Consider the following 24,476-nt stretch of genomic DNA (forward strand, 5'->3'; position numbering starts at 1 on the left):
GTAATGTATTAGAGAGATTCAATAAAGTTCGCCGGATCTCGTCCTCAGCCTCCCTGCGCTTCATGCAGTGGCTGGCCCTTGCGCGTCCATCTTGGAGTAGCAGATCGGACTGCTCAATCTGTCTGCCTCAGGATCGGTTCGGTGTCTAAGCTCGAGGAGTCCCATGCGTGCCTGAACAATCTGTCCGCCTCAGGATCGGTTTGGTGTCTGAGCCTCCCTACGTTGCATGCAGTGGTTGGCCTCGTGGATCGCCCAGCGCATCAGATCGGACTCGCATCCTGATTCATGAGCCTCTGTATGCTGCGGTTAATGGATGTTGCCGGGTTCTAACCCCCCAGCTTTCTCAATGGAGGGGTTGGGCTCCCCTCAGTCCCCGCCTCCCCCGCCAAGATCGCCAGTTGAGGCCTTCTCCCAGCTCCTGGATGGCCTCCCAAAGAAGAGGACTTCAGAGGCAGCGAAGTTTGTTAAAAAATTAGATGAAATCCCGGTGATCTCTCTTCCTCCTGAAACCCCAATCCAAGTCGCAATGTCGTTAGCTGAACGGGCTCTTATCGGCCAGTTTACGGGTTTATGGCCATCTCTAAAATCCACCGAGAACTGGGTTAACAGAAACTGGGCGCCGCTTATCAAAGAAAATGTCACCTCATACTTTCTGGGAAGGGGATTTTTCCTGTTCGAATTCACATCTAAAGAAGACAAGGAGCTGATCTTCCAAAACAGCCCCTATTTCATGGGTCCTCAGGGGTTGTACCTAAACAACTGGACCCCGGACTTTGATCCAACAGTCGATGTGCCCAAAGCAGTCCCAGTATGGGTCAGGCTCCCAAATCTCCCGGTTCACTGTTGGAACTGGGATTCATTGAGACATATTGGCAATGCCCTGGGGAAATTCATAGGCCGAGCTAACAACAAAGATCAATATGACTGCGCCAGGATTTGCGTAGTGGTGGATCTAGAGGAAGGGTTACCAGAGGCCATTACCTTAAAGGTCGGAAGTTGGACGCACCTTCAGAAATTGGATTATGAACAGTTGCCTTTCAAATGTCGAAAATGCCATGTCTATGGGCATTTCGCCAGAGATTGCCCTTCCATCAATGAGACAGCGCAAGGGAAGGAGGACGGATGGAACCAAGTCAAGAGATCCAAAGCTCACCCAAAAAATCAGAAACAGGGAGGCCCTTCTGGCAAAGGGAACCATCAGAATTCTACTCACCAGATTCCAACCAAGACTGCGTCAGAAAACAAATTCGACCCTCTGAGTTCGCAAACAGAGGGCACTCAGGAGATCGAGATCCAAAAAGAAACAGAAATGGTCCAGGAGACTGAAGGTCATAAATCAACTCCTCCAGAAAAAGGTAACCCCTCTCCCTCCATCAAAGATCCAAACGGCAAGAATCCAGTAGGGGAGGAAGAAGAACCTGAAACAGAAGAATCAGAAGAGGAAGGGGAAATAGGTGAGTCTCAAACCTCAGTAAGAAGATCTACCAGAGGACGGAAAATGGACAAAGAAAAAAGGGAGCAGGAAACCTACAGAGAAAAACTACAGGGCAGCCAACCAACATTGGAAAAACTGTTGGCACCAAAGTCAAAGATGTTGAAAAGTCAGATCCAAGGCTCCAAGGGAGCCCATCAGAAACATAAATAATGAAGATTATCTCCTGGAACTGCAGAGGTATGGGGAGAAAAACTAAGGAAGAAGCAATCGGAAATTTAATCAGAACAGAAACCCCAGACATTCTTCTGGTCCAGGAGACAAAGCTGGAAGACACTGTCTTCATCCAATCAAGTAAGAAAATCTGGTATAAAAGTGAAGCAAGAGCAATCTCTGCCCGAGGTGCCTCGGGAGGAATTGCCACTGTATGGAATATGAGTAAATTTGCAGTCATATTCGAGGTCAGAAATACCCACTGGTTACTGCTGAAAATGCAGAATTTAGTCACCAAGGAAATTTTTTGTCTTTTTAATGTTTACTCTCCAACAATCGCTGGGGAAAAAAAAAAATGGGATTCCATAAGTCAGCAAGCTGATTTGGTAAACATGGAGAATATCATAATAGCTGGAGATCTCAATCTCACCCTACATTCTTCCGAAAAAAGGGGAGGCAACATAGTACGAGATCTAGCAAGGGAATGGGCGGAGGACATCTTGCAAGATTGGGACATGCTGGATATCAAACCCTCTTCCGGTAAGTACTCTTGGTCTAATAAAAGATTAGGCCCAGGCCATATAGCTACCAGGCTAGATAGATTCTTTATTCAAAGTTCCTTTTCGCTGCTAGGACTAGAACCTCGAATGCTCATTCTTCCTAATAGCATTTCGGACCACAAGCCCATTAAACTTGAGCTTCTAGCCCATCTGGACCTGGGCCCTATCCCTTTTCGCTTCAGCCCGCTTTGGATTAAGGAGCCAGCCTTTTTGAAAATTGTCAAGGACAGTTGGATCCAGGCGGTCAAAGGCTCACCTTTCTACATATGGGAAGAAAAGCTCAGAAGATTAAAAGGGGATCTCAAAAGATGGGCAAAAACTCTGTCTAATCCGACCACAGAAAGAAAATCCTTGAAAATCTTGCTGGATTCCCACCAAAAGAGCATGGAGAAGGGCACTATTACTAAGGAGGTGATTGAACAGGAATCTCATTTGCAGCAAAGCTATCACAAGGCCTGCCTAGCTGAAGAAGAATTCTGGAGGCTGAAATCCCGCAATCTCTGGCTCAAAGCTGGGGATAGGAATACTGCCTTTTTTCATAAACAAACCCTGGTAAGGAAATGCCATAACTCTATTTATGAGATAAAAGCAGATAATGTCATTCATAAAGATTTTGAATATATAAAGAAAACAACGTATTTACACTTCCAAAGCTTGTATAGTGAGGACAAGGATCCGAATCAAAACTCAGATCTGCTAGATGTTGTACCCTCTATAATAAATCAACAAACAAAGGAATCTCTTGAGGCCAAAATCACCAAAGAGGAAGGTGAAAAAGCCCTTTTTGATATGGATTCAGATAAGGCCCCAGGGCCGGATGGCTTCACAGCTAGATTTCTTCAAGTCTGCTGGCCGATTATAGAAAAGGACTTGCACATAATGGTGCAAAAATCTCAGAATACTCAGAAGATATGACGCAGCACAAATTCTGCTTTCTTAGCCCTTATTCCCAAGGAAAAAGGCGCCAACACCTTCAGCAGATTTCGCCCGATCTCTCTATGTAACATTGGATACAAATTAATTACCAGAATAATAGCAAATCGATTGAAGCCCATTCTTCCCAAAATAATCCCTGAGAATCAAGGAGGCTTCATCCAAGGAAGGCAGATCGTGGATAATTACCTTCTCGTCCAAGAGGCAATTCACTCAAGTCTTCGTCGTAAAGAGAAAGGTATGGCAATCAAACTCGACTTAGCCAATGCATTTGATAGAGTAAATCATAGTTTTTTGTTAAATGTTATGAATAAATTCGGGTTTGGAGAAAAGTTCATCAAATGGATCCGGGCATGCATCTCGGAGCCATGGATCGCCCCATTAGTGAATGGAAGAGCCACAGATTTCTTCAAAGCTTCGAGAGGACTAAGGCAGGGGTGCCCTCTATCCCCTCTGCTTTTTGTCATCCAAGCTTCCGTCCTCAGTTTCCTGCTAAACAAAAGAATGCAAGATCAAGATATCAACGGACTGTGCATCGCAAGAGGGGAAAAAAATATAAACCATGCACTGTTCGCGGACGACACATTACTCCTGGGCCCTGCCACGCTCTCCTCTGCATCAAAATTCAAAGGGGTTTTAGATGAACTCAGCAAAGCTACAGGCTGTGCTGTAAATAAGAGCAAATGTCATATATACAGTTGGAACATTACACCAAGGGCATTGTCTGATATCTCAAGATGCTTGGGCTTTGCAGCCTCTTCTTCCTGGGCATCGTTCAAATACTTGGGACTACCTGTGCACCTCAAAAAACTATCATGTAAAGACTGGCTTCCACAGTTGGAAAAATTCAAATCAAAAACCCAAGCCTGGGGCTACACTTGGTTAAACTCTGCTGGGAAATCAGTATTAATCAAATCAGTGCTACACAGTCTCCCTCTATTCCAGTTCACTGCCCTCCTTGCTCCGGTAACTATCATCAAAAAAATGGAAGAATTCATCAGGAGATTCTTCTGGCAGGGAGGAAAAAATAATGGGAAAAAAATTCCTCTAATTAGCTGGGAAATCATAACCAAGCCGCTGTGGGAGGGGGGTTTAAAATTCAAAAAACTCTGCCAACAGAATGTGGCAATGGCAGCAAAGATCCTTTGGAAAATCACTGCACCCAACCCGGGATGGGCTCAAATTGCAATCTGGAAGAAATACTTCAGGGGCCCCCGCACCAGGTGTCTAGAAAACGCCATCCAAATGCCCAATTCGACCTTCCTGAAGCTCCACGCAAAAGCTGCTCATCTAATAACTGATCACTCATTCTGGATTCCAGGTAGCGGTAAAAAGATTAAGATCTGGAGCGATCGTATAATGAATCAAGAGCCGATTGAAACCAGAGTCACCCTGAACGCGTTGCGTAGCTGGATGGACAGTAACTCACTGCGCACGGTGTGGGACATTTCCAAGTGGCACAATGGTTCCTGGGCAGGCTGGATACAATTCAACGGACCGGCGCAGTTGGCAAAAGAATGGGACACGCTCCTCGACTGTCTCCATGGAATGGCGCCCATCAACAGGAGAACAAGAGACCAGAAGGGATGGGGCACGAGTCTCAAAGGATATACAGTTGATCAGGGGTATAATAAACTAAATGAGATCCCTTACGCACCACCTGATCCAGCTCCATGGCGCGGTGTTTGGTGTATTCCCTCTCCACTGAAGATAGATTTCTTCGCATGGCAGCTCTGCCACACCAAAATACTCACATTCGATATCCTCCAGAAAAAAGGAATTAACGGACCCTCCATCTGCCAGCTTTGCAGAGAAAGCGCTGAGACAGCGGTTCATTTGTTCCTCGAGTGTTCATACTCCAAGCAAGTCTGGTCCTCCCTCAGCCCACATCCAAGTCTCAAGCTCCCCGGCACCACGGCAGGCCTCTTCTCTACCTGGGCACTCAATTATCCAGGTCCTGCCCCTAAAAACCAGGTTATCAGAACAGCGTGGGCAATTCTCCCCAAGATCACAAGCTGGCAGATTTGGCTTGAGCGCAACAGAAGAACTTTCAGGGATACAAAGCACAATCATAGGATTCTAGAAAATAAAATTAAATGTCAAATTAAGGAATGCTTGGCGGATACTAAAGATGACTCTAATCTGAGTCAGCAGGACATTGCTTGGGCATTGACTCTCGGCCTCCAAGTCCGGCCAGCAGACAAAAACATCCCTACTATTAAACACTGGCAGTTAAGGAAATCTGAAAATGATATGCAAAGCTGGATCAAAATGCAAGAGAGACATTCCCTCTTTTTTGATGGGGCAGCAAAGAGTAACCCGGGCAAAGCGGGAGCAGGAGGAATCGTTCTAAATCCATCAGGAGAAAAAGTCCAGTCCTTTGCCTGGGGCCTTGGCTATGCCTCCAGCATCCAAGCGGAGGCTTTAGCCCTCCTTCAAGGTCTCCAGAACCTCAAAGAATTAAACATAAAAGATGCCAGCATTATAGGAGACTCCCAGATCATCATCAATTCCATGGTTTCCAATTCCCTAGTCTTGGATCTCAAGTTAGCAAGAATGATAACCAGAATTAAAGGATTGGAAAGCCACTTTCAGAACTTGAGATATTATCATGTGCTGCGAATTCATAACAAAGAGGCGGACAGCGAAGCCAATAAAGCTGTCCTCCTTCCTGTCGGAACTAAGTTGAAGGACGGAAAAGAAACTTGGGATCCAATCCCATAATCTGATCACTGCCATGTTTTATTGCTGGTTATTAAACAAATTTGTCTGCATCTTCAAGTGGGGGAAAATTACTGATATGGAATTCATGGACTCTTTAGCAATTAGGAATTCTGCAAGCTTCAATTGTACTCTTAGTCTCTGCAGAAAGCAGCAACAAGGCAATGAGCTTCCCATTGTAACAGTTCTATCGGCATTCAGGCCAAGAGGAATATAATCAACCCATAACCGTTACTGTTAAAAAAAAACAACGAACTCTAGTGCATCTATAGAATGTAATTTTGCATCATTGTGGCAATATATATATATATATATATATATATATATATATATCTGAGAGATAAATGGTACACTTACAATTAAAGGGTCTAGTTAACAATACTAATATAACAATAGAGATATGATAACTCAATTTTTATGGTCCAAAGACATCTCCAATATAGATAATGATACCATATACATTTAACCCAATATAAGCCCCCCCTTGCGATCATAACACAATGTTTGGTCAATTTAGTGTGTTCTAAATTGCTATTTAAAATGTCAATCCGGGATTCGTAAACTGACGAAGTGAAGTGTACTATATGTACAAGATAACCATTTCCTTAGTCTTTTGTCATTTTTGAGTTCTTTTTAGTTTGTTTTTTTTTTAATTTATCTTTCCCTAATGTGTGATGGTGAAAATGAAAGTTAAGTATGGGTGGTAATGGTGATTTCTACAGTGATTTTCCCAAACTTAAAAGTGTTTAAAAAGAAAGCTTTAAAACAACTATAATGAAATCAATTCTTAAGAGGAAGTAAATGTATCAAACAGTGAACTAATGACAATGGCCCAGTATCCTTGCTGCTGTATGAAAAAGAAAGTAAAAACTGAACTTAAAGCAACTCAAAAAAAACTAAAAGCAAAGCAACTAATTCACACTACTTCAACTCTTCTGATCCTTTACCCTTCAGCTCAATCTACCTTGTGGGAAGCAATCATGAACAAGTTAAGCAATATGATATCTAAATGGCAAGAAATTAAATTGCATAAAGGAAACTAATCACACTACTTCAACTCTTCTGATCCTTTACCCTTCAACTCAATCTACCTTGTGGGAAGCAATCATGAATAAGTTAAGCAATATGATATCTAAATGGCAAGAAATTAAATTGCATAAAGCAAACTAATCACACTACTTCAACTCTTCTGATCCTTTACCCTTCAGCTCAATCTACCTTGTGGGAAGCAATCATGAATAAGTTAAGCAATATGATAACTAAATCACACTACAATAAGTAATATTCTGATTCCTTACTATTAGAGTCACTTGACTATAGAAAGAAACCATAAACGAATGAATAGTATGATGTCTAAGTAGCAGAAAAATAAATAAGCAAAACACAATTTGAAAAAGGACAGTGCTGGAATTAAACTTCAGAAAATGAAAATTAGCAGGAAGGACAAGATGATCTCATATGTCAGTAGTTATCAAAAAGATGAAAATTTGCCCGGGCTACCTAAGAAAACCTGTAGAAAAGCATTGATCAGCTGACAGCTATAAGAAAACATAAATGAGAATGTAAACAGCAATGAACTAAAAACATCAAAACAACATGTTATATACAAGCTAATGATTATGAAAACAGAAACATAATAAAATCAAATGAAAACTATACAGGGCTTTAGTGCGCAGGGGCCCTCTGCCACCTCAGCCAGTCAACGAACAGTCATGAAAACGAGCTCAGGAAAGTAGTCTTCTCATGTATTAAAGCAGCAGCAAAATATGTAAAACAGAGTGCAGTGGGGTGATAATAACAACAGTTCAGAAATTACATCTCCAAAAGCTTCTACACAGCGTTTATCAACGCGTTATTTATAATGGAAAAGTGTTGTAACTAACTAACTAAATCCTATGCTGTCAACTGCGTTGCCAGAGACACGTAGATCTCCTCAGCCCGAGATCTAGCGTAACGGTCATCATGTCCATTAAATCTTCGGAGTGGTAGCTGTTGGATTCAGGTTACGGGGTTGATCTCCAGGTGTGCCGATGTCTCCGTGAGCTGAGGACTGTGCCACGTAAACTTTCACGTGCTCAAAACAGAGACGTGCCACCGCTAAATTCCTTGGTTGGCTTTGCCTTTGACCCTTGTTGACCGTGACCTTTTATGGATGATTTGGCTTATCTGAAGGGACACGTTCCATGTACCCGTCGCCTGTAGCTTACCCATGTGGCTCGTTTCTTCATAGGACACCTGTAGCATAGCCTTTAACAAAATGGCTGCGGAATCATGTGCTAGCTGCGGAAACCTGTGCTGGCTGCGGAAACTAACAAGTTTCCGCAGCTGCCTGAACAAAAATATAAACCAAACAACAGTCATAAGCATAGTTAGAAAACCATGTCAGAAGCTCTTTTTAGACTATAATGCAATGATTTAACAGCTTGGTGGATGAAGTAAGTGGAAAAAGAAGGCTGAGAGGGTGTATAGGAAGGTGCAGGTTTGAGGCTCAACACACAATATCTAGGGATTTACATGGGGCTTTATCTAGGGCTTGACAGTGTTATGAATGACGTGGCATGTTAAGTAATCAATAAGGTGGCAAAGGTTGGTGATTATCACACTAACACTAAATATTCTTAGCACAATCAATAAAGATTTCGTGTAGTAAGAGTATAGTATGATTAGTGTTGTTGAGACTCTCGCATGACAAGCATTATTGAAGCTTGAAAGATGAGCATTGTTGGGTCTAAGCACAATGAGTTGGTCTTACTTATGAATCCAAAATATGTTACATTTTTAGAACCATTATAAAGCATATGATGATGCTTTGCTCACACAATTTGTGAATTTTGGTTTAAGCTGTGAATATTGTACATATTGAGAGATAATTCATTTATTGAAATAAAATGAGAGAAATGTAATGATAATTTTCATTGGAAATATTTTCCAACAAATATTGGATGGATAAAAAATAGTTTTAGTTGGGATGTCAAGTAATAATATTTAAATTAAACATCATAATAGTTGGGATGTCAACTAATAACAATTAGATTACACACAATATTAGTTGGGATTAGCTATTAACTAATTTGATTTGAGTTGTAAATTCATTTGTAGGAATATTTCAATTATATAGTGTAGTCCTATTTAGTTGGGTTGTTTGCAACCAATATGGTTAGATCCTATTTTATGGTTAAATTTTATTTTCACCCCAAATAGCTCTAAAGTTTGTTGTATTGGTCTTTCTTTAAAAGGAGAAGACTTAGGGGTTGTAGTTTACACAATAGCTAAGAGACAAGAGGCACGAAGCAAGGAGTCTCAAGACAAGAAAAGAAGAAGAAGAAAAGTTTCAAAAGAATATTGTATTGAAGACCAGTTTTTAGTAATAATATTATTTCCTTTTCTCATATCTATGTGTTGTTATTCTCCTTCTATTTCTATGATCTAATATTAATCTCTTCATCTTCTTATTTAAAATATGTTAGCATAATAATTTAGGATTTGTTAAGAACATGGATACTTCCTTCTATGCAACAAGAAGGCCATCCTTGCTTGCATAAGGAGGAGACATTCATGGCACCTTAAAGTAGGTGTAGAGTAGATGTATTCTAATACATTTATGTTGTGTTCATTATTTTCAGTATTGTATTTCACTTTTTGCAAGTGTATTGATTTTCTTGTGTATGTGGTGCATTTGCTTTTATGCAATGTTATTTCCATTCTTATAAGCACCATAGAAACTAGTTGTGATGACACATAAGGCCTGCATATACAATACATGGTATCTTGCAAGACTTACAATCCTTGGGTTGACATATTAAATATACAAATAATTGAAGTAATTCTCTTGAAAGAGAAATGGTGCTTAAAACAGCTATTACTTACATTGAATTATTGGTGCTCAATGTCTTGCTAAAGATGACACCCTTGTTTATTGAGTTGCATGCAAATGTTGTGCATGCATTAATCCTTGCACACAAATTTTTTATAGATGTGATTTCGATGGTAATGAAACCCTATTAACTCAAGGGCACTATTTTTCTCATCACATTCAACTATTCAAAATATGTACAATTCAATATAGTAAAAGTGAATCACATCAAAATTAGGAAGATGTATGTGACTCCTTACTTAATGAAGTGCTTTATAACACACTAAGTAGTGTACTTAAACAATAAGAACAAAGAATTGAGAGCAACATATGAAGAAACTTGATATAGAGGAAATCAATTAGACAACACTAAAATATTTTACTTGCAGAATAAGTAACCATTTATTGATATTCCAAAATGTGAGTGATGCTCACATGCCTCTCCAAGAGAAAACAACCTCCAAATGAGTAGCAATCCAATATAATGATAATCCTTGACAAAGCATTGCATATCTCATACTTCTACACATAGTTTCCATCTACCCAAGGCCTAACCATCAATGGCCCCAACAGTAATGACTGGTCCACATTTATTAATGAGTGCCAATTACATTATTGGGCTTATTCAAAGAGTACAATCATCATGCATTAATTAAATAACTCGTAATTACTCCTAACTAGATGGTTAAGTTAGGACCTTAACATGCACTCACCCTTTTATAGTTATGTTGTCCTCGAGGTTGGATATGTGGAAATTGTTGTAAAATTTGAGCTTGTTTTGAAGTGACATCTTAGGGTTATGTATCCTTCCATCATATCAAGGCTTCCATGATAATGCATTGATGTAACGGGTGCTCTCCCTTGTGTAGTACAACCTCAAGATGTAACCAAATGGAATGCACTTCATCGAGTTTTGGGAGGATGGTTTGAACTTGAAAATCTATCCCAACCACTTTCTTCAAACAAGACACACGAAATATTAGTTGGATCTTGTAGTGGGCTAGGAGAGATAATCTACAAGCAACTTGTGCAATTTGCTTGTGGATTTTTTGTGAGCCTAGTGACTATCCTCATTAAGATATGTTTGCTTACAAGGTTGGATATTAAAAATTCCCAATCCCCTTCTTCAAAACGATACTTTGAGCAATGTTGATATGTCTATTGCTTCATTTAATTTTTAGCCAATATCAAAATATTCTTAAATTTATGGAGAAATTTGGCTCTCGAGATCTATGTCAATGTGCTTGTTAAGTGACATTTTGGTAGCACCATTGTAGGTGGTATTCTATTGTAAGGGATATATATCAAACCCACTAACCCATTGCTTTAATACAAGACATCTCAAATAAATTACTAAGCACTTATTAATTTGATCTATTTTACCATATGTTTGGGGGTAATAGGTCATGCTCGTTTTCAATTGGATGGCTCATAGTTTAAATAATTCATGGCAACATTTGTTAGTTGAGGGAGGATCATGATCCATCACATTGAGTAAGGCATTCCATATAGTTTTAAACTATGGATGGCTTAAACATGTGTTGTAAGGAACAAAAGTGGGCATATTTAGAAAGCTAGGCAACCACCACCATGCTGACATGTTTATTTCCTACTTTAGGTATCCCAACTATAAAATCAATTGAAACATCAACCCAAATTATAAGGATCAATAGGGGCCACAATTCTTAATGTGGATTTATTGTTTCATCCTTGTTCCATAAACACTTGTCACATCCTTCTATGAGGGCATGGATGCAATTCTTCATTCCATCCTAAAAGAATGAACACTTAACCCATTCATATGTTTTCTCAAAGCTAGAGTGACTTAACATAGTAGAGGAATGCAATTCATCTAATACTAATGATTTGAAATCATAATTCTACACTTCATCATTTATCTCTCAATGCATCATTTTGCCAATTATACCTTGTGGGGAAGTTTAGATCCTTGTTTATCCACTTTGTAAGTTGAATGATGTTATAAATAACCAACCATTTATAGTGTACCTTTGCTATCAAACCTAGCATTGATAAGGATAAAGCAAATAGGAACCCTTCCTCCTCATACTTTTGTGACAAGGAATCAACCACTACATTCTCCTTGCTCTTCTTGTAGACGATGTCATAACAATATCCCAAGATCCTCGTGACCAACTTTTTCTCCCTTGGCTATAAAAAATGTTGTTCCAAAAATTACTTCTAACTACAATTATTTCTCTTGATCTGAAAACGATTCCCATTAGAGAACGGTTCCATGTATTGATTGTGTGAAGAATGACCATCATTTTTCTTTTCACATGAGACTTGCCCAAGTTTTTATCACATGATGTTTATTGGTGAACACCAGTGGGAAACCCTCTTGCATTATCACCACCCCAATACATTTTCTAGAGGCATCCTTGTAGAAAAACCTATATATTCACAAGCTCGTGTAATCTAATAAAACAAGAGACAAGAATCTACTTCTACTCTTTTTACTCTTTACAACGGAAGCCCATAAACATCGAGCAAACAATAATCAATAGAGGAAGAGAATCAAAGGCACATAACACAATAAATATCCAAGGAAAGCCACAACTCAAAACCCCACTATCTGTTTTGTGTTAAATAGGAAAATCAAGATGCAATTACAATGCTTGTTCTCTCTAAAACAATCCCAACACTTAGCAAATTCAATCTCCAACTCAAAAGCAAGCTCAATGCAAAATCTTAGCCAATTCACAAGCTCTCCAAGTCTCTATTCCAATGTGTAATTCCTATGAAGGATAACTTTTATTTAAATGGAAATAAAGCCTCTAAAAATAGTGCAATCCCTCAAGGATCAGTTCTTGAATGCATCCACTATCAGTGAAACTCAGAAAAATCTAAAACAAATAGTACAATGTCCTTGCACTCTAGTCTCAACTAGGTCTTTCTCATATTCAACATGCATGAGTTTTTGATGGTGGAATATTTAGTTAACTAGAGTAGCACTAATTAGGTCACTAGTGTCCCAACTGACTGTTTACTCACTATTAGTTCCTAAAACTGATTGGAACTAATTTAATTGGACTTAACTCAATAAATTGAGTTAACTAATTACAACTCATTCATAACTCATCTTTAACTCCTATAAGTTAGGGAGAACATATACATGTCTTCTAAAAGACTTCCAATTCGAATTTCCTAAATTGATGGTGGAATCTTCAGTTAACTAGAGTAGCACTAATTAGGTCACTAGTGTCCCAACCGACTGTTTACTCACTATTAGTTCCTGAAACTGAATGGAGCTAATTTAATTGGACTTAACTCAATAAATTGAGTTAACTAATTACAACTCATTCATAACTCATCTTTAACTCCTATAAGTTAGGGAGAACATATACATGTCTTCTAAAAGACTTCCAATTCAAATTTCCTAAATTAATTAAGTTAATTAAACTTAATTAATTATTTTCAAGTTGCTATGAGAAAAAAAATTCTATTTTAATTCACAGTTTAATTCAAGGACAAATTAAACTGGAATTTCTTGTTGCCATTTCTCAACACTCCCTCTCAACAAGAAAGGGATTATCCACTACCCCGATCCTATCTCTGTGAAACTCGAATTTACATCTTTTCAATGCTTTTGTCAAGATGTCAGCATCTTGCTCCTCCATGGGAATGTAATCTAACAACATGATCTGCCTCAATACACAATCTCTGAGATGATGATACCATATATCTATATGCTTGGACCAATCATGAAAAACTGGATTTTCAGAGAGTTTAATAGAACTCTGATTATCACAATAAATCACTTTCATATCCATCTGGTGACCAAACAAACCAACCAAGATCTTCCTCATCTAGATAGCCTCACATGTTGCTTGACTTGCAACCATGTACTATGCCTCTTCCGAACTGAGTGCAACCGATCTTTGTTTCCTGTTGTACTAAGAAACTGTAGCTGACCCAATACTAAACATCCCTCCTAATGTGCTCTTCTTGTCGGATGGACTCCCCACCTAATCTGCATCAGTGAAGCCTTGAAGCTTCACTCCCTTTGTTCATTTGTACCACAACCCAAACTGAGTAGTGCCTCTGAGGTATCTCAATACATGCTTTTCCGCCTTCCAATACAGCTTGGTAGGCCTAACCATCGCTTGACTAAGTTGGTTAACTACATAGCACATATCCGGTCGTGTGTTCACCAAGTACATGAGTGAACCCACAAGATGCCTGTAAATAGTAGCTTCCACTACTTCCCCTGAAGTAGCATCCTCCTTCCTCCAGTTACTAGCTAGAGGAGTCTCCATGGGTTTACTGCTCTCCATGTGGAATCTCCTGAGTATCTCATTGGCATACTTGCCTTGAGAAACAAACAACTCCCCATCTCCCTGCCATACCTCCATGCCAAGAAAGTAATGCATGAGCCCCATGTCCTTCATCTAAAACTCTCTTGCAAGGTCCTCCTTGCAAGATTTGATGAGCTTCTCATCACCTGTCAGTATGAGATCATCTACATAAAGTACAATGATCAAAAGCTTACCTTCCACCACTATGTGATACAAGTTCGCATTTGCTTCACTCTTTATGAAGCCCAACCCAACAAAGTAGCTATCTATCCTGGTGTACCAAGCACGGGGTGCTTGCTTCAGCCCATACAACACTCTCTTGAGTCGGCACACATGCGACTCACGGTCCAAGGTTTCAAAACCTTCGGGCTACTCTATGTACACCTCTTCCTCAATCATGCCATTGAGGAAGGCAGTCTTTACATCCATTTGATGGATACTCCAACTCATCTGTGCAGATAGTGCGCTTTCTTCCCTCTGTGGAAGACTTTGCCTGAGTGGATGTATCCACTCCTGGAACCTCTGCATGCGGCTTCTCCACATCAATCTGAGGCTCGCCAACCTTAGGAACTAAAAGTTCCTCCTCCGCATGTAGCTCAAGCTCCCTCTCAAGGGATACTCGGATGGCCTTCTCCTCATCAAACTTGACATCCCTGCGAACCACAGTCATCCGACTGGTTTGCATTTACACCCGATAGTTGTCGAGAGTATCAATGTACCCCACAAAGATCCCCAACTCTATTGTTGGCTCAATCTTCTTCTGTGCATCTTTGGTCACATGGCAATAAACCAATGACCCAAAAATCCTAAAGTGACCAACATCTGGTCTCTTATCATAATAAGCTTCCTCTGGTGTTTTAATCTCAAGTATCTGATGTGGGTTACAACCCTGAACATAAACCGTTGTGTTGCATGCCTCAGCACACAAGTGTAGTGGTAGGCCCTGATCATGCAACATCACCCTTGCTGCCCCTACTATGCTCTTGTTCTTCCTCTCGGCAACCACATTCTGTTGAGGGTTATGAGGTGTCATCAACTCTCATTTAATCCCTTTTGCTACATAGAAGTTCTTAAACTCATTGGAGACATATTCTCCACCTTTATCACTCCATAGAGTTTTAACCTTCTTGCCTAACTCTTTCTCGACAAATGCTTTAAATTCACAAAACTTTGCGAATGCCCAATCCTTTCTCTGCATGAAAAATATCCAGCATTTACGAGAATAGTCATCTACAAATATAACATAATACTTGTGTTTGGCGGTGGATACTGTCGAGAATGGTCCACACACATCTGAATGGACTCTCTCCAGAATAGACTCTGCTCGACTGTCTCTATCTCCAAAGGAAGACTTGGTGTATTTTCCCAAAGTACAACCCTTGCATGTATCAACTTGCTCAAGCGTACCTTTGGGAAGATCGGTAGAGATTTGCTACAATATCTTCAAAGCCCCATGATGCAAGTGGCCCAATTGCATGTGCCACAACTTACCAACGTCTCGGCTCAACATCTTTTCCACTTTTGAACTCAAAGAAGCACAATCCTCTACCTCTATCTTATAGAGATTCTGAACTCGAATCCCTATCTTCTTTACTTCACCTGTGACTATGTGTCGAAGGAATGCCTTTCCTTTCGAAAAGATCACATCATAGCCTCTATCCTCAAGGATGGCAACAAATACCAAGTCCTTCGTCAGTTCGGGTACATGCATAACATTATTCAAGGTGAGTGGAGCCACATGCTCCCTCTAAAAAGTAATAATTCCCACACCAGTAACACTATACTTATCGTCATCACCCATCTCGATATGCATCTTGAGATCTTTCTCCTCTAGTTCACTGAATAAGTCTCTGTCGCCATTCATGTGGAAAGAAGCTCCATTGTCTAAGTACCAAACACTTCCCATCATTGAAGACACCATGCATGCATTGAGGCAAAAGTCCAATTCAAATTGGGAGGCCAAAGCCTCACCCGCCGCTCCTCCTGAGGACTTCTCCTTGGACTTATTCAATGGACAATTTGTAGCAAAGTGTCCCATCTTATGACAATGAAACCATTTAACTTTCGTCATGTCCTTCTTCTTACCTCCATGATAAGAATCTGATTTGGAATGGGAAATTTTACCTTTCCCCTTCCTTGCCTTAATAGCTAAGGCACAATTCTCTTCATCATCAGTCTTTGATGAAGAGCCATCCCTAATGTTCCTCCTGATCTCATCCTGCATCAAATCCGACCATAGTCGTTCCCAATCTAATAGCTAAGACTGATGAGCCATCCCTGATGTTCCTCGTGATCTCATCCTGCATCAAATCCGACCATAGTCGTTCCCAATCTAATAGCTTCTCCTGACTATTGACAGAGCCTTGATAACTATGCCAACTCTTTGGGAGTCCAAGAAGAGCAAGGCTCACCATATCCTCCTCGCCAACCGTGATTCAAACACTTCCAAGTTCATCTCGACATTGAGTGAACTTGGTCAAGTACTTTGGAATCGTCTCGCCTTTCTCCATCTTGATTTTACGAAGTTTATCCTTCAATGCCAACTTCCTTTGATCACTGTTATTTTGATACAAGTCTGTCAATGTTTTTCACATAGCATGTGGGGTTTCCTTTCCATGGAGACTCGAGACAATATGATATCAAACTCGCTCAAGGATTATCTGCCTTGCCTTCACCACACACTTCTTTTATTCGGCCAAGTTCTATGCTTCAGTAGCTGTTGGCTTAGGAATTGCTTGTTCAACAAATTCCTTCAAGCCATTGTCCTCTAGCACAACGTCCATCTTGTCCCTCCAGGCTATGAAATTTGAGTTTCCTTCCAAGGCATACTCAAGCCTCAACCCATGGAACGCCATCTGTCGATCCTGAAGTATGTATTACAAATTCGACTTTCACTTGTAACCCAAAAACTCAAAACTTCAAAATCTCCTCTAGAGGGCTAATTTTAAATTAGTGATATCTCCCTCATCCAAACTTCAATTCGACCGATTTTTTTTTTTGAATTTGGGTATCTTTTCCCAAGGAATCCAGATCTGCAATTTGTTTCTGAATTTTTTTCACATAAATTCTCAGATCTGCTCTGCAAACTCTCGGACCAAAAACAATCTTGCTCCAATACCATGTAGAAAATCCTGTAGATTCACAAGCTCATGTAATCTACTAAAATAAGAGACAAGAATCTACTTCTACTCTTTACAGCGGAAGCCCATAAACATCAAGCAAACAATAATCAATAGAGGAAGAGAATCAAAGGCACATAACACAATAAATATCCGGGGAAAGCCACAACTCAAAGCCCCACTATCTGTTTTGTATTAATCATGAAAATCAAGATGAAATTACAATGCTTGTTCTCTCTAGAATAATCCGAGCACTCAGCAAATTCAATCTCCAACTCATAAGCAAGCTCAAGGCCAAAGCTTAGCCAATTCACAAGCTCTCCAAGTCTCTATTCCAATGTGTAATTCCTATGAAGGACAGCTTGTATATAAAGGGAAATAAAGCCTCTAAAAATAGCGCAATCCCTCAAGGATTAGTTCCTAAATGCATGCACTATCCGTGCAACTCAGAAAAATCGAAAACAAATAGTACACTACCCCTACACTTTAGTCTCAACTGGGTCTTTCTCAGAATCAACATGCATGAGTTTCTGATGGTGGAATCTTCAGTTAACTAGAGTAACACTAATTAGTTCACTAGTGTCCCAACTGACTGTTTACTCACTTTTAGTTCCTGAAACTGATTGGAACTAATTTAACTAGACTTAACTCAATCAATTGAGTTAACTAATTACAACTCATTCATAACTCATCCTGAACTCCTATAAGTTAGGGAGAACATATACATGTCTTCTAAAAGACTTCCAATTTGAATTTCCTAAATTAATTAATTATTTTCAAATTACTATGATAAAATAATTCTATTTTAATTCACAGTTTAATTCAAGGACAAATTAAACTGGAATTTCTTGTTGCCATTTCTCAACAATCACATTTTAAGATGAAAGTCTTAGTGAAGTTTGACACTGCTAAGAAAGAGTTGTACATGTAGCTTCATTTAAGGCACAAAAGGCATGCACTGTAACATCATAGCATATGAAGGCATTCCTTTATGAAGGACATTAATGGGCTTGCAATTCTGTCATAACATTGAATATATTTCTTGTGGTAGCTAGTAAGGCCAAGTAAACCACATAAAATTTTGAGTGGCTTTGGTTGTCATCGATATTTATTTGCTTCAATTTTTTTAGGCTCAACCCACAACCCTTCTCTACCCACAACACCCAAATATTCCACTCTATAAGTGCCAGTATCTCATTTGAAATGTTTTATGAACAAGTAGTTATTCTATAGTAACTGCAAGGATTGATTCATAAGTGCCACGTGTCTAAATTTTTTTGTCATGGATCAAAATATCATCAAAGACAAGCACACAACTAAATGGAAAGGGTTGAAATGTATATTTATGAGGCTTTGACAAGTGGAGGGATCACTGCAAAGACCAAATGATTCACTAAGAATAAATAATGTCCTTCATGTGTGTGTAATGCAAAGAATATTTACTTCCTTCATCCAAATTTGGTGATAATTAGAATGGAGATAAAGTTTCATGAAGAATTGTGCATTGTGAAGCTCATTCAAGAGGTCACTAATGACTATAATTAGAATTCTTTTTTACCTTGTTAAGAGCAAGAAGTTGGGACAAATACACTAGTTTCCTTTTCTTTTTTCTTTTTTCAAAACCATGATGACCATGAAGGAGTAGGGCCTAGTATTAGGATGAATTATTTAGCTTCCAATGATTCTTGAATGACCTTTTCAATTTCACTTTTGGTGTGAAAAAGGATGTGTATAAGGATGCACATTGGGTAACCGACTTCCTAGAAAGAATGGGATGTCATTTTCATCCTTTCCATGTGAGGAGATATGAACTGGAATGTTTTAAATACCTAGTTATGTTTTTCCAAAATCAACTACAAATATGGATGAGAAAGTGAGCAGTTATCCATAGCCTAGATGGAATTGGATTGTGCAATGATGGTGAAATGACCCTTCTCTGGGAGTTTTTTAATACAATAATATTTGATGATTTTAGGGTGCTTTGTACCTTAAGAGTGTATCAATATCCTCCTTATTGGAGCTCATGTATAACTCCTTGAAATCCATATTAACAAGGCCCATTATTCACAACCATTATTATCCTAAACAGGCATCACGCCCTCCCATTTTAATGGAAAGCATGTTTGATTCAGGAGATAGTCATCCATTTGGAGTTTAACATTCTCACAATTACCATTATATTTCATACCATATTTCTTTTTCTACCATATAATGGATGAATTTGTGGGTACTGCCAACATCTACTAAGATAATCACCTTCATACACCTGATACATCTTATGAACTTCAAGGTTTTGGGAGATGCACTATTCAACAAAGCATGGATTAAAATTTGGGGTTGCTCATAAGGATGTTGGAATAGGAACTTCATCAATACGAGGAAAAATATCCACATGATCAAGCTTGATCACATCTTGGTTTGAAATTACTAGATGACCCATATCAATGACTAATAATTTATTTTCCTTACGTGTATGCCCTTCAAAATATTTGTCATTGCAATTATAACAAAGACCTTTAAGTTGAAATTCCACTATACTTGCTTCAGTCAACTTATGGATGTTAAAGGATGGAGAAGGAACTGGAGGTGGCACAAAGATAATTGATTGTTTGAATTGAGTGGTTGCACTCACCTATGCACACCCAACTAGCTAACAAATCTCCAACTAGGTTGTTGTGTGATACATCTCAACTTGTCCTTTTATCTCTACCTCAAGACACCTAATAGAACATTCCTTGAAAAACACATCAACAATACCTTTTGTTGTGATTGATAATCACTTAAAAGAACCAATAAATTCTTCCACTATGTTGGTTTGATGCAACTTGGTAAGAAGCCCCAAAAGTTAATATTAGTTTCAATTCGAGCATACAATCTTTGGAAACTGGTTCTAACAAAGACACCCTTGATATTGATCCGAATTGGATCCATAGAAGACTGTCAAAGAACCATGACTGTATCAAGTCAGAACAAATCTCTAAAGAATCCAAAACAGCGATAAAAAACACCCTGAACCAGTGGCAATGGCAGCCAGCGTGGAACGACGAGGACCTCGGTCAAAGCGCGCTGACCGAGGCCCATGGAGACTACGTAGGAGGTCAAAGTAGCCCCTGGGAGCCCCAAATCAGGAAATGGAGGTGATTTTTGATGCACGATTAGCGATTAGCGCCTAGCACTAATCGCGCATCGTTGGGCGAACAGGGCTAAAATGGAGGAAGCCCAAGCACTCGGTCGCGTTGGGAACCACAGAACTGCGGGCGGAAAAGGTAAAAGCGCTAAAGTACAAAGGCGGGACCCGCGCTCTGGAAACCAGCGGTATTGATTGGGGCGCCCTTGAATGGTAAGAGGTTTTGGATGAAAGCGGAGCGATTCCATACATTGATCGATGTGTGGCAAGCGGAGGTGAGAGAAAACCGCCGTTGATCGTGCGTTATCGGTCGAGCAAGTCAACCACACGAAACGTGCATATGGCGTCGGATCTGGAGGGCCCAGATCGGACGGCTGAGATCGCGCCCGACGGAGGAAGCAGAATTGACAGGGAATTAAGCCGCGTTCTAGAAGGGATTTGGAATCCGTTTGATCGCCACGGTGGAGGAAAGATTCATCCATGACGTAACTGAAGAAACGAACAGACGAAGTAGGTTGGCACTGTTGAGAGGAGGACAAGTGGCCACTCCCTAAGCGTTCATGATGACGCCAAACAGGGAACTCCAAGCGCAACTGCAGAAGGTGAATCGACAAATGCGGAAGAGGAACTGAACAGGCATAGGGACGAAGGGCTTCAAAGCCATGAACAAAGACAGGATATAGAGTTAATCAATCATCGAGAGGGACATAGAACCCCAAAGAGATAGAGGAAGAGACCAGAATCCTAAGAGGAGGATGGAACATAGAGAAAGAAGGCAGTAAAGCAAAGCAAAAGAGAACAGAGGACAGAGCTGACCAGAGGCAACATCAAGCGCTAGAGGCCTGAGAGATCCAAGCCATCCTAGAGAGGATCTGTCTGGGCTGAGCACCACATTGGGCTCTCCCTTGTAGACCAGAAGGTCACAGAGCTGGTAGGAAGAAGAAGTTTGTGTACTCAAGTGGCTTGGGGAATCCAAGGACCACCCTGCCAAGCAAAACCTGCTTTAGGAGAACTCACATTGAGTCCCTGCATTGTAATTCTCTGCTTAAAGACACAATAAAACAAGGCCACCACTGAAAGCTGGACCGGAGATGTAGCCCTGGAGAATAGGGTGAACTCCTTATTAAATTTCTTGTGTCTTTGTGTTTGCTTACTGTATTTCTCTGTTGTCTTTCCATTTAAATGTCTGTGTATTGGCAATCTGATCGATCTGTTGCTTAAATAACACAGAACACACACCAGCACATGAGTCTGTAATACCTTTGTTTAACAAATCTTTAACTGATGTCACTCATAGGGTGATTATTAGATCAAGTGGTATCAGAGCTCTAGGCTGTAAGGTTAGACAAGCTTGTGTTGGTTTAGCTGTGAATGCTCACAAGATCAAAGCTCAAATTAGGAGAAGGAGAGTTGGTGGAAACTAATCCTGAAATTGGGAGAGTCTATCCTCGGAAGACAATGTCAGAAGAAGGTTCTGTAGGGCCAGACCCTCAATTCATAGAAAGTTTCCTAGCTATAAAGTCTATGGTAGAAGAAATGTATAGAGACTTTAGAAAGCATAAGGTTGAAGATTCATCAGGTTCTAAGCAAGATAAAGAAGAAGATGAGTCTCATTGCCATGACCACTCAAAAGGAAAGGGGAAAGAGGAAAGCTTTCTCACACCTCCTAATAGCCCTGTGCATAATAAGAAAGCATCTTTGATTAAACTAGATGTTGAATTTGATTTGCCTATATGTGATGGAGAGCTAAATGCTGAAAAGTTGGACAATTAGATTAGACAAATTGATGTGTATTGCAAGGTACAGAACATAAACTCATACAAGAGTAAGATTCAGCTGGCAAGCCTACGCCTAGGAGGCACTACCTTGGTTTGGTGGGAAGGCAGAACCCAAGCTGATATGAAAATACATGGTAAGACCATCTCTGTCTAGAGTGACTTTGTTTCTGCAATCAAAAAGCAGTTCTATCCATTGGCCTACATGCAGCAAGCCATGATGAGTTGGCAAACTCTTCGACAGTTGAAAGGGCAAAGTGTGCAAGGGTATACTCAAGAATTTAGAAAGAGAGCATTGATGTTGTGTATCTCATTAGACTCACCAGAGACTCTTTTGAAGTACATTGGTGGTCTACACAGCTACATGAGGCATACCATCCTCATGTTTAATCCCACTAGTATAAATAAGGTATCTATACACGCTACTCATCTAGAAGCTAGAGGAAAGAATGGAAATCCAGAAGTTAGGAGACCATCCCAACCCACTGTAAGCAAGAGTAAGGAGAAAAGAAAGCAGAAGTGGAAAGCAAGGAAGGCTAACACTGCACAGAAAGCCAAAGCTTCATTCACTCACTGTAAAAAGGATGGGCATGATGATGAGCATTGTTGGATTCTACATCCAGAGCTAAGACCTAAGAAGTCCGAGGGCAAGAAGAAGAAGATTGTTGCAACTATTCAGAAAGATTTGGGGTCAGACTCAGGAGATGAAACAACTATAGCAGCCACAGGTATAAAAGGTAAGAATTCTAAAGCATCTACTAGTAATTTTTCTCAATCTGTTATTGATGAAGAAAATGAGAGAAAAAGACATGAGCTTTTCCATATTCGAGTTACTTCCAAAAATCAAAAGATTGATACTTTGTTTGATAGTGGCTCATAAGTAAATTTGATTTCTGAAGCAATTGTAAAGAAATTGGGATTAGCAACTACACCTCACAAGAAACCATACCCATTAGGATGGTTGAATGATAAAGCACAACTACAAGTGACTAGACAGTGCAAACTCAAGTTTTCTTTTGGGTTAGCATTTGTAGATGAGGTTGAGTTAGACATAATTCCTTTGGATATATGTGGAATTGTTTTAGGAAGCCCTTACTTGTATGATAGAAAGGCTATTTTCTATAGAGCTGAGAACAAGTATCTACTGGTTAAAGATGGAATCTAATACTTTGTAAGAGCTCATAAGCTCAAGAATAATTATACTCTCATAAACTCAGGACAGATGAAAAGAATGATAAATTCATGCAAACAATTCTTACTGATGGTTGTAAAGGAAAAGAAACTTGATAAAACCAATGTATTTGAGGGCTGTAATGCTGAAGAGCAAGCTGATATAGAAAAGGTTGTTTCAGAGTATGATGTCTTATTTCAAGAACCTAAAGGTCTGCCACCTAAAAAGGGAATAGTACATGATATTATTTTGCAGCAAGATGTTCCTTTGCCTAACATTGGGATGTACAGGTTGTCTACTTTAGAGAATGCTGAAATCAAGAAGCAAGTGCAGGAGTTGCTCGAGAAAGGGTTCATCAGCCCTAGCACATCACCATGTGGGTCACCAATCGTTTTAGTGAGAAAGAAAGATGGCTTGTGGAGAATGTGCATTGATTATCGAGCATTGAATAAGATAACAATCAAAAAAAATTATCCCCTTCCTCGCATAGATGATCTTCTAGATCAATTAAAGGAAGCTGTTTATTTCACCAAACTGGAGTTGCACAGTGGATACCATCAGGTCAGAGTTACAAAGCAAGATGCATGGAAGATTGCTTTCAAAACAAAGCAGGGATTGTATGAATGGTTGGTTATGCCTTTTGGCTTGACCAATGCTCCTGCTACTTTCATGAGATTAATGAATGATGTACTCAGACCTTTTCTTGATGATTTTGTTATTGTGTATCTGGATGACATTCTTATTTTTAGCAAAACGTGGGAAGAACATTTAAAGCATCTTAAGCAGACATTAGATGTTTTGAAAAGAGAAAAACTTTATGTTAAACTCTCAAAATGTGAATTTGGCAAAACATATCTAAACTACTTGGCTCATATACTAGGGGGAGGTGAATTAAAAATAGATCCCTCTAAAGTGGCAGTCATTGTGAACTAGCCTAAACCCAGGTCTGCTACAGAAGTGAGAAGCTTCTTAGGAGCAGCACAGTATTGGAGGAAGTTCATTTCTAACTTCTCCTCGATTGCAGCTCCCTTACATGCTTTAATAGGATTGAATAAGGTGTTTCAGTGGGGAGGCAAACATCAGAAAACCTTTGACACCTTGAAAGAGAGAATTAGTACAACACCTATACTAGCACTGTCGGATTTACAAAGACCATTTGAGATCCAAACTGATGCCAGTGACTATTGATGAGCCCCATATTGGGTAACTTATTGGGCTCATTTTGCCTAATTATCCTTGTTCAATCCTCCATTTTT

General features: G+C 39.7%; 1 protein-coding gene across 1 annotated transcript; it reads left to right on the top strand.

Annotated features, from left to right (window-relative positions):
- The first annotated feature begins 346 nt into the window (after window positions 1–346).
- On the top strand, window positions 347–3,120 carry LOC149154466 (uncharacterized). Its single transcript, XM_089444150.1, has 2 exons — window positions 347–1,572; window positions 1,671–3,120. Exons 1-2 carry the CDS (start codon window positions 347–349, stop codon window positions 3,118–3,120), a joined length of 2,676 nt encoding a protein of 891 aa, XP_089300276.1.
- Window positions 3,121–24,476: the final 21,356 nt, after the last annotated feature.

The sequence above is a fragment of the Pinus tabuliformis genome, chromosome 9 (assembly GCF_031772625.1).
Source record: "Pinus tabuliformis cultivar Carrire ecotype Pingquan chromosome 9, CPIR1, whole genome shotgun sequence".
In the NCBI taxonomy this organism is placed as follows: Eukaryota; Viridiplantae; Streptophyta; class Pinopsida; order Pinales; family Pinaceae; genus Pinus; species Pinus tabuliformis.